At 43.6% G+C, this 12,087-nt stretch overlaps 1 protein-coding gene across 1 annotated transcript in view; it reads right to left on the bottom strand.

Annotated features, from left to right (window-relative positions):
- Window positions 1-797: 797 nt before the first annotated feature.
- The window catches only part of entpd3 (ectonucleoside triphosphate diphosphohydrolase 3), a 79,114-nt gene continuing 67,824 nt past the window's right edge, over window positions 798-12,087 (bottom strand). The window contains exons 9-12 of the mRNA XM_070880825.1: window positions 7,322-7,609; window positions 7,108-7,218; window positions 4,992-5,129; window positions 798-986 (exon numbers count right to left, since the gene is read on the bottom strand). Of these exons, the coding sequence (XP_070736926.1) occupies window positions 798-986; window positions 4,992-5,129; window positions 7,108-7,218; window positions 7,322-7,609 (726 nt within the window). The remainder of the gene's footprint in view (window positions 987-4,991; window positions 5,130-7,107; window positions 7,219-7,321; window positions 7,610-12,087) is intronic.

The following is a 12,087-nucleotide window of genomic DNA, read 5'->3' as shown; positions in this document are numbered from 1 at the left end:
AAGGGCAGCAGGCATATGGGAACACCACCACCTCCAAGTCACACACCATCCTGACCTGAAAATATATTGCGGTTCTTTCAACATTGCTGGGTCAAAATCCTGGAACTCGCTCCTTAACAGCACTGTGAGAGTACCTTCACTGCTTGGACTGCAGCGGTTCAAGAATTTCTCAAAGGCAATTCGAGATGGACAATAAATGCTAGCTTTTCCAGTGACACCCATATCCCGTGAATGAATAAAAAAAATGCCGTGCTAGGAGTGAAAAACATAGAAGAACACTATGGAAGCAGGAGTCATTCAGAATCCATAGTGCTTGTAAAAGTCTACTATTAAATCGACAGAGCCTATAGTTTTAATAGGGGACTGTAAATGGTGCTTTAAACTTTGGGAAAGACCTGTTGTTTTTCTTTCTCTCATCATCCAGATATTGCTATCATGGTTTTATCCAAATAATCAACTATTATTCTTGTGTCATTTTTAGGAACTCAGAAAGCAGTCTGGTAATTTGAAAGACTTGCATTTATATTGCACCTCTCATGACATCAGGACGTCCCAAAGTGCTTTACAGCCAATGAAGTACTTTTGAAATGTAGTCAGTGCTGTAACGTAGGAAACGTGGCAGCTAATTTGCGCACAGCAAGCTCCGACAAACAACAATGTGATAATGACTGGATAATCTGTAATAGTGATGTTGATTGAGCGATAAATATTGGCCAAGTCACCAGGGATAACTTCCCTGCTCTTCTTCGATACAGTGCCGTGGGATCTTTTCGTCCACCTGAAAGAACAGACTTGCACTAAACTGAACGTATTATTGACATACAAATGAAGATTGAACAGAACAAAACAATAGCAGCAAACAGAAAGAGAAGTGTAGTGAATACAGCATCACTCATTGGCATTTGGATCACTTGATTTTCTGATGGGATCATGTTGGTAAGGTTTAACATGTAACCAAGTGACCAACCTATGCTGTTATGTTTCACCTGCAACAAGGAAAACAGCATATTAGAGGAATCAATATTTAACTTAGTCTTAAATGTTTGCAGCAGCCAAAGATTAAGACGGACTTGTATTGAAATTCAAAGGGTCACTTCTATCACTGGACAGTGCATCGCCACATAATAGTTACATGGAATGGTAGCTCAGTGGACAATAGATGGAACAGAATAGCTGCCAACCACTTTAAAATGCACACCTGTCTTACATCTTCCCCAACAAACCCTTGGTTTGATCATAGACATTAACTCGGGCCACTATAAGCCTCTGGAGAGATATAAACCATTTCCACTGATGTTTGGACTATCAGTAACATCACCCATATCGTGCAATCCTTAACTCTGTGAGAAGGCTTTGGATCATGAACAACGAGAGCATTGAACATCTCTTACAACTCATCCCCAATGTCTCCAATCGGAATTTTGAGGGCCTCAAAGCTTACCGAAGGCGATTTCTTCTGCTACCTACAAGTCAGCTTATTCTACCTGATAGTCAATTTATATTACCTACTAATCAACATCTGCTATGTACTGGTCAACTTTTGTTACATACTGGTCACCTTCTGCTACCTACTAGTCAACCTGTTACCTACTGTTCAATTTCTACTATCTGCTAGTCAACTTATAGAAACATAGAAAATAGGTGCAGGAGTAGGCCATTCGGCCCTTCTAGCCTGCACCGCCATTCAATGAGTTCATGGCTGAACATGCAACTTCAGTACCCCATTCCTGCTTTCTCGCCATACCCCTTGATCCCCCAAGTAGTAAGGACTTCATCTAACTCCTTTTTGAATATATTTAGTGAATTGGCTTCAACAACTTTCTGTGGTAGAGAATTCCACAGGTTCACCACTCTCTGGGTGAAGAAGTTTCTCCTCATCTCAGTCCTAAATGGCTTACCCCTTATCCTTAGACTGTGTCCCCTGGTTCTGGACTTCCCCAACATTGGAAACATTCTTCCTGCATCTAACCTGTCTAACCCCGTCAGAATTTTAAACGTTTCTATGAGGTCCCCTCTCATTCTTCTGAACTCCAGTGAATACAAGCCCAGTTGATCCAGTCTTTCTTGATAGGTCAGTCCCGCCATCCCGGGAATCAGTCTGGTGAACCTTCGCTGCACTCCCTCAATAACATCCTCAAGAAATTCCAGAAGATTTATCAAGCATGATTTCCCTTTCACAAATCCATGCTGACTTGGACCTATCATGTCACCTCTTTCCAAATGCACTGCTATGACATCCTTAATAATTGATTCCATCATTTTACCCACTACCGATGTCAGGCTGACCGGTCTATAATTCCCTGTTTTCTCTCTCCCTCCTTTTTTAAAAAGTGGGGTTACATTGGCTACCCTCCACTCGATAGGAACTGATCCAGAGTCAATGGAATGTTGGAAAATGACTGTCAATGCATCCGCTATTTCCAAGGCCATCTCCTTAAGTACTCTGGGATGCAGTCCATCAGGCCCTGGGGATTTATCGGCCTTCAATCCCATCAATTTCCCCAACACAATTTCCCGACTAATAAGGATTTCCCTCAGTTCCTCCTCCTTACTAGACCCTCTGACTCCTTTTATATCCGGAAGGTTGTTTGTGTCCTCCTTAGTGAATACCGAACCAAAGTACTTGTTCAATTGGTCCGCCATTTCTTTGTTCCCCGTTATGACTTCCCCTGATTCTGACTGCAGGGGACCTACGTTTGTCTTTACTAACCTTTTTCTCTTTACATACCGAAAGAAACTTTTGCAATCCGTCTTAATGTTCCCTGCAAGCTTCTTCTCGTACTCCATTTTCCCTGCCCTAATCAAACCCTTTGTCCTCCTCTGCTGAGTTCTAAATTTCTCCCAGTACCCGGGTTCGCTGCTATTTCTGGCCAATTTGTATGCCACTTCCTTGGCTTTAATACTATCCCTGATTTCCCTTGATAGCCACGGTTGAGCCACCTTCCCTTTTTTATTTTTACGCCAGACAGGAATGTACAATTGTTGTAGTTCATCCATGCGGTCTCTAAATGTCTGCCATTGCCCATCCACAGTCAACCCCTTCAGTATCATTCGCCAATCTATCCTAGCCAATTCACGCCTCATACCTTCAAAGTTAGCCTTCTTTAAGTTCTGGACCATGGTCTCTGAATTAACTGTTTCATTCTCCATCCTAATGCAGAATTCCACCATATTATGGTCACTCTTCCCCAAGGGGCCTCGCACAACGAGATTGCTAATTAATCCTCTCTCATTACACAACACCCAGTCTAAGATGGCCTCCCCCCTGGTTGGTTCCTCGACATATTGGTCTAAAAAACCATCCCTTATGCACTCCAGGAAATCCTCCTCCACCGTATTGCTTCCAGTTTGGTTAGCCAAATCTATGTGCATATTAAAGTCATCCATTATAACTGCTGCACCTTTATTGCATGCACCCCTAATTTCCTGTTTGATGCCCTCCCCAACATCACTACTGCTGTTTGGAGATCTGTACACAACTCCCACCAACGTTTTTTGCCCTTTGGTGTTCTGCAGCTCTACCCATATATATTCCACATCATCCAAGCTAATGTCATTCCTAACTATTGCATTAATCTCCTCCTTAACCAGCAATGCTACCCCACCTCCTTTTCCTTTTATTCTATCCTTCCTGAATGTTGAATACCCCTGGATGTTGAGTTCCCAGCCCTGATCATCCTGGAGCCATGTCTCTGTAATCCCAATCACATCATATTTGTTAACATCTATTTGCACAGTTAATTCATCCACCTTATTACAGATACTCCTTGCATTAAGACACAAAGCCTTTGAGCTTGTTTTTTTAACACCCTTTGTCCTTTTAGAATTTTGCTGTACAGTGGCCCTTTTTGTTCTTTGCCTTGGGTTTCTCTGCCCTCCACTTTTCCTCATCTCCTTTCTGTCTTTTGCTTTTGTCTCCTTTTTGTTTCCCTCTGTCTCCCTGCATTGGTTCCCATCCCCCTGCCATATTAGTTTAACTCCTCCCCAACAGCACTAGCAAACACTCCCCCTAGGACATTGGTTCCGGTCCTGCCCAGGTGCAGACCGTCCAGTTTGTACTGGTCCCACCTCCCCCAGAACTGGTTCCAATGCCCCAGGAATTTGAATCCCTCCCTGCTGCACCACTGCTCAAGCCACGTATTCATCTGCACTATCCTGCGATTCCTACTCTGACTAGCACGTGGCACTGGTAGCAATCCCGAGATTACTACTTTTGAGGTCTTAATGGTATCTAAAAGTCACCTTCTACCCACTAGTCAACATCTGTTATTATGGATCAACTTTTGCTACTTACTGGTCAACCTCTGTTGCCTACCTATCATGACTTATTGCCCAACCATTGTAACTGGAAAAGAGTCATCTGACTGATAACACTAAATAACTTATTTAGTTTCCCACAAATACACAGCAAAACTAGTTCTGGGGATACACAATTTTCAATGACAAGTGTCCAGAAAATCTAAATTTGGCAAAAAGACCCTGGGATAGAACAGTAACCGACAATGATATGAGACTGACATCTCAGAGACTGCATAAAAGATAGATTCAAACAACCCATTAAATATATCCCTTTCCACCTAAACAAGTGCAATCTTGGAACTCCACGTGAATGATGGAGAGTTTATGGCAAAAAGGCTCAATCTTACCCATCTCTGGACATTTGCAAAATCCAAGCTCGTCAGTTGGATGTGCTACAGGTGATATCACCCAGCTCCCCCTTGAAACAGAACTATTTTCTCTCCCTGCTGTGATTCCACACAATAAGCCCATTAAAACCCAATGCGGGGGAACTTCCTCCTCACGTTAGCTCAGCGATGTACCCTGGCTATGGATGAAGATGGATTTCCCCCCCCCTCCCACGCCCCCATTGTCAGTATTGGAATAATATGGAGACATTAGAGCGTAACCACCCCCTCCAAATAAATTACTACAAAACAACAAATAACAAGGGAGGGTTTTACAAAACAGCGTTTTTGAATTTCTAAACGTACTTGTTTTTGAAAACTTATCCGGGTCCAACTCACTGGATCAAACTTGTAACCTTGTACCAGTAGGGCATAGATGTAGTTGGCATTGAAACAATACGCTCTGCGAGATGAGTCTATCACATTTGGCAGTAACTGTTGAACCTGCAATATAGATGTTTTTAGTGTGTATTTTGCCCCATTGATAGTGATGCACTTTTTAATTTTGTATCTGTCACTGTCAATTTATATTGAGTTTGTTTAACATGCACCATGTCTGCAAGTAGCATGTAACATGCCATGTCTGTAAGTAGCATGTAATGTGCCATGTCTCTAAGTAGCATGTAATGTTCCATATCTGCAAGTAGCATGTAATGTGCCATGTCTCTAAGTAGCATGTAATGTTCCATATCTGCAAGTAGTATGTAATGTGCCATGTCTGTAAGTAGCATGTAATGTTCCATATCTGCAAGTAGCATGTAATGTGCCATGTCTACATGTAATGTGCCATGTCTGCATGTAGCATGTAATGTGCCATGCCTACATGTAATGTGTCATGTCTGCATGTAGCATGTAATGTGCCATGTCTACATATAATGCGCCATGTCTGTAAGTACATGAAATGTTCCATGTCTACAAGTAGCATATAATGTGCCATGTCTGTAAGTAGCATGTAATGTGCCATGTCTGCATGACGCATGTAATGTGTCATGTCTGTAAGTAGCATGTAGTGGACCATGTAGCTAAGTAACATGGCATGGGCCATGTCTGCATGTGGCATGTAATGTGCCATGTCTGCATGTAGCATGTAATGTTTCATGTCTGTAAGTAGCATGTAATGGACCATGTCTGCAAATAGCATGTCATGTGCCAGGCCGGCAGTAGCATGTCATGGGCCATCTCGTTAAGTAACATGTAATGTCTCATGTCTGTAATATGCATGTAATGGGCTGTGTCTGTAACTAACATGGCATGTACCATGTCTGTAAGTAGCATGTACTGAATCATGTCTTTAAGTAGCATGCAATGCGCCATGCCTGACAGTAGCATGGCATGGGCCATGTATCTAAGTAGCATGTCATGTGCAAAGTTTGTAAGTAGCCTGTAATGGATCATGTCTTTAATTAGCATGTCATGTGAAAAGTCTGAAAGTAGCATGCAATGCACCATGGCTGTAAGCACCATGTCATGGTCCATGTTTATAAGTAGCATGTAAGGTGCCATGTTTGTATGTACCATGTAATGTGTCATGTATGTAAGTAGCATGTCACGGGCCATGTCTGTACATAGCATGCATTGGGCCATGTCTATAAGTAGCATGTAATGGACCATGTCTGTAAGTAGCATGTAATCGGCCATGTTTGTATGTACCATATAATGTGCCATGTCTTAAGTAGCATGTAATGCACTATGTCTGTAAATAGCATATAATGGGCCATGTTTGTATGTAGCATATAATGGGCCATGTCTATAAGTAGCAAGTAAGGTCCCATATCTGTAAGTAAAAGAAAATAGCAAGACTTGCATTTATATAGCACCTTTCATGACCACCGGACATCTCAAAGCGATTTACTGACAATGAAGTACTTTTAAGTGTAGCCACTGTTCTAATGTAGGAAACACGGCAGCCAATTTGCGCTCAGCAATCTCCCACAAACAGCAATGTGAAAATGACCAGATAATCTGTTTTCGTTATGTTAATTGAGGACACCGGGAATAACTCCTCTGCTCTTCTTTCAAATAGTGCCATGGGATCTTTCACGTCAACTTGAGAGAGCAGATGGGGCCTCGGTTTAACGTCTCATCCAAAAGATGGCACCTCCGACAGTACAGCACTCCCTCAGCACTGCACTGGAGTGTCAGCCTAGATTTTTGTGCTCAAGTCTCTGGAGTGGGACTTGAACCCACAACTTTCTGACTCAGAGGTGAGTGTGCTGCCCACTGAGCCATAGCTGACACCATGTAATGGTCATGCCTGTAAGCCAAATGTCATGTGCCATGTCTGTAAGTAGCATGTATTGGGCCATGTCCATAAGTAGCATGTAATATGTATGTAGTATGTATGACTCTAATTGTAGTAAGTGCCATGTCTATAATTAGTACGTTGAGTGAATAAGGTAAGGACATAAATTCCGCCACATACCTGATTCCAGTCTTTCAGACAGAAAGACTGAACTGTTGAGTGGAAGAAATGCATGGAGAAGGAACCGGTTAAATTCAAGGCTTCCATTGTGGAGTAGAAACCAGAAAAGGCCTAGACAGTTTGGATAAAGAGAAATACATTTTACAAGTAAGGCTCATGACATGAGCAGTATGGGGAAAACAATGTGAGATATTGCAAATACTTGGTAACGTACCACAAAGTCTCCACAGATCTTTGGCTGAGTAAATCCAGCAAGACGCGATGAATGCTGTATCCAATTGCCTCTAACGTAGAAAGATCTAAACTTAAATACTAACAACAACTCTTTCAGGCACAGAGCAGGATGTCCAGTTCCAATAAACGTGACATTGTTGTCAGGATCATACTTCTCTGGTATCTCAGCTGCAGTGCATAAACTTCCAAATATATTCTCCAGTTGGAGAGTCAAAGTGTAGTTTGAGGGAAGGCAAGGGTCTTCAATCCTGGATTTCTCAGTCGATTTCTGAGTTGTTAAAACAGACAGGTATGTACAAATATCGTTATTTCTACTAATGCAGAACTAGTAAAAAGAAAGAACTTGCATTTCTCTAGCACCTTGAGATATTCAGTAGCATGGGCCTATATTCCCTGGAGTTTAGAAGATCTCATTTAAACATATAAAAATCTTAGAGGGCTTAGCAAAGTAGATGCAGACAGGTTGTTTCCCTGGGTGGAGAGTCATGGGAGGAGAAATTCGGAATGTCAATGCTTCCAGTTAGCACCTGGTGGGGGCACTAATGGACTCCTCAGGCAGTAGTATGGCGGCGCCGGTGATAACAGTTAGTGCCTCGGCACCTTTTGACATGCAGCTTGTGACGTCAGCAAGCTTGCCCCGCCTCGCGCCGACAGCGCCAGGGAGCGGAGGCGTGAACCAGCCAGCTGGCGGCTGGCAGGGCACCACTTAAAGAGATGCACCCAGCTGTCAAGGAACCTCCATTCCAAAGGTCAGTAATGAATGCGGAACCGTCCTCTCCCGTATCCGTCCAAGCAGCGGTTCAGCCATCATCCCCCCCATTGTGCTCAACAAAACTATATTCCAGTGAAAAAGAAGGGCGGTAAGAGAAGGGATAACCAGCTGTGGATAACCAAGAAAATAAAGGAGAGTATCAAATTAAAAACCAATGCGCATAATGTGGCCAAGGTTAGTGAGAAGCAAGATGTTGCTCCTGGCTCTGATGTATCGTTGGCAATGGGGGTGCGGCACCTTGGGGTGGAGTGCCGTGCTCCGGGGCCACTGGGAGCCCTCTGCCACCAGTGTTCCTGGCTACCAGCTCCAGGGCCTCCTCCATCCCTTCCATGTTATATATTATTTGTTGGACAAAAACTCGGTGCCAACTATGTTCTTGGTGCTCAGTGAACTTTTTGCTGCTGGTGATTGGGAAAATTTTAAACGACAGCAAAGAATGACTAAGAAAGCAATAAAGAAAGGAAAGATAGATTACGAAAGTAAACTTGCGCAAAACATAAAAACAGATAGTAAAAGCTTTTACCGATATATAAAACGGAAAAGAGTGACTAAAATAAATGTTGTTCCCTTAGAAGATGAGAAGGGGGATTTAATAATGGGAAATGTGGAAATGGCTGAGACCTTAAACAATTATTTTGCTTCCGTCTTCACAGTGAAAGACACAAAAACCATGCCAAAAATTGCTGGTCATGCGAATGTGGGAAGGGAGGACCTTGAGATAATCACTATCATGAGGGAGGTAGTGCTGGACAGGCTAATGGGACTCAAGGTAGACAAGTCCCCTGGTCCTGATGAAATGCATCCCCAGGGTATTAAAAGAGATGGCAGAAGTTATAGCAGATGCATTCATTATAATCTACCAAAATTCTCTGGACTCTGGGGAGGTGCCAGCGGATTGGAAAGCAGCTAATGTAATGCCTCTGTTTTAAAAAGGGGGCAGACAAAAGGCATCGGTTAGTTTAACATCTGCAGTGGGGAAAATGCTTGAAGCTATCATTAAGGAAGAAATAGCGGGACATCTAGATAGGAATAGTGCAATCAAGCAGACGCAACATGGATTCATGAAGGGGAAATCATGCTTAACTAATTTACTGGAATTCTTTGAGGATATAACGAGCATGGTGGATAGAGGTGTACCGATGGATGTGGTGTATTTAGATTTCCAAAAGGCATTCGATAAGATGGCACACAAAAGGTTACTGCAGAAGATAAAGGTACGCGGAGTCAGAGGAAATGTATTAGCATGGATCGAGAATTGGCTGGCTAACAGAAAGCAGAGAGTCGGGATAAATGGGTCCTTTTCGGGTTGGAAATCGGTGGTTAGTGGTGTGCCACAGGGATCGGTGCTGGGACCACAACTGTTTACAATATACATAGATGACCTGGAAGAGGGGACAGAGTATAGTGTAACAAAATTTGCAGATGACACAAAGATTAGTGGGAAAGCGGGTTGTGTAGAGGACACAGAGAGGCTGCAAAGACATTTAGATAGGTTAAGCGAATGGGCTAAGGTTTTGCAGATGGAATACAATGTCGGAAAATGTGAGGTCATCCACCTTGGAAAAAAAAACAGTAAAAGGGAATATTATTTGAATGGGGAGAAATTACAACATGCTGCGGTGCAGAGGAACCTGGGGGTCCTTGTGCATGAATCCCAAAAAGTTAGTTTGCAGGTGCAGCAGGTAATCAGGAAGGCGAATGGAATGTTGGCCTTCATTGCGAGAGGGATGGAGTACAAAAGCAGGGAGGTCCTGCTGCAACTGTACAGGATATTGGTGAGGCCGCACCTGGAGTACTGTGTGCAGTTTTGGTCACTTTACTTAAGGAAGGATATTCTAGCTTTGGATTTAGAACATGGTGTCCATACCGCTGTGAGTAGTTCTGGTTAGTTTCACTTTTTCTGAGTGGTGTTTTGGGCGAGCGATATTGCGGGCGAGATGTGTACGAGGTGGTGAAAGTGATGCTGGGCGATCTCCTGGGCGTTAGTTTCAGCAAATGTGATCTTTACGACAAAAAAAAGTGGGCAGTAGGTATTATTGAATCTTGGCATTAATTATGTGCTGAAAGTAATATTATGGGCGTTAGTTTCACCCATTCTGATGATTCCACCCAAAAATAGTGGGCAGTCGGTATTATTTTTTCCCGGCGTTACGCACATGGGAAAAGTAAAGCTCGGTGATAAGTTTCCAAAAAATGGGCGTCAGTTTCCATTTGTGGCTACACGGGCAATATCTGGCCGTCATATCTCATTTCAGCGGTAAAATGGATGTTAAGTGGGTGTTATGCATGCAAAAAAAGTGTAAAATCTAGCCCATTGTGTCAGGATAAGGGGTTGGCCATTTAGGACTGAGATGAGAAATTTCTTTACTCAGAAGGTTGTAAATCTTTGGAATTTTCTATCCCAGAGAGCTGCTCAGTCGTTGAGTATATTCAAGGCTGAGATGGATAGATTTTTGGACACTAAGGGAAATAAGGGATATAGAGATTGGCCGGGGAAGTGGAGTTGATGTAGAAGATCAGCCATGATCTTATTGAATGGCGGGACAGGCTCGAGGGACCATATGACCTACTTATTTGTCCTATTTCTTATGTTCTGATCTTTCATGCTCTCTAGATGACCCTAAACGCTTTACCACCAATGCAGTACTTTGAAGTGTAGTCACTGTCGTAATGTAGGAAACACAGCAGGCAATTTGTGCACAGCAAGCTCCCACAAGCAGCAATGTGAAAATGACCAGATAAATATTTTTTAAGTGATGTTGGTTGAGGGAATAAATATTGGCCTAGGATACTAGGGAGAACTCCCCTGCTCTTCTTCGAATAGTACCATGGAATCTTTTATGGCTACCTGAGAGGGCAGACGTGGCATCGGTTTAATATCTCATCTGAAAGGTGACACCTCCGACAGTGAAGTGCTCCCTAGATATTGTGCTCAAGTCTCTGGAGTGAGTCATGAACCCACGACTTTCTAGATTCAGAGGTGAGAGTGCCACCCACTGAGCCACAGTTGACATTGCAGTTCTGTGTCTATATAAAACATACCTCGGAGCCTCTTATCAACAAGGGCAGACATTGACGACGAGATCCAACACCGCCTCCAGTGCGCCAATGCAGCCTTCGGCCGCCTGAGGAAGAGAGTATTTGAAGATCAGGCCCTCAAACCTACCACCAAGCTCATGGTTACAGGGCTGTAGTAATACCCACCCTCCTGTATGGCTCAGAGACATGGACTATGTACAGTAGACACCTCAAGTCGCTGGAGAAATACCACTAACAATGCCTCTGCAAGATCCTACAAATCTCCTGGGAGGACAGACATACCAACATTCCAACATTAGCGTCCTCGACCAGGCCAACATCCCCAGCATTGAAGCACTGACCACACTTGATCAGCTCCGCTGGGCAGGCCACATCGTTCATATGCCAGACACAAGGCTCCCAAAACAAGCGCTCCTTCACGGCAAATGAGCCAAAGGTGGGCAGCGGAAACGTTACAGGGACACCCTCAAAGCCTCCCTGAAAAAGTGCAACATCGCCACCGACAACTGGAAGTTCCTGGCCAAAGATCACCCTAAGTGGAGGAAGTGCATCCGGGAGGGCGCTGAGCTCCTCGAATCTTATCGCCGAGAGCGTGCAGAAATCAAGCGCAGGCAGTGGAAAGAGCGTGCGGCAAACCTGTCCCACCCACCCTTTTCCTCAACGTCTATCTGTCCCACCTGTGACAGGGACTGTGGCTCTCATATTGGACTGTTCAGCCACCTAAGGACTCATTTTTAGAGTGGAAGCATGCCTTTCTCGATTCTGAGGGACTGCCTATGATGATGACGAAAATGAAAATGTTCAAATTTTCTATAATCACATTCCATCCCGAGTTCAGACTATATGAAGCTGCATGGGAGTAAAAGATCCCATGACACTATTTGGAGATGAGCAGGTAAGTTCTCCACAGTGTCCAATATTTAATACCCAACTAA

Source organism: Pristiophorus japonicus, chromosome 1, assembly GCF_044704955.1.
Source record: "Pristiophorus japonicus isolate sPriJap1 chromosome 1, sPriJap1.hap1, whole genome shotgun sequence".
NCBI classification, from domain to species: domain Eukaryota; kingdom Metazoa; phylum Chordata; class Chondrichthyes; family Pristiophoridae; genus Pristiophorus; species Pristiophorus japonicus.
This window is presented reverse-complemented; position numbering and strand designations above follow the sequence as displayed.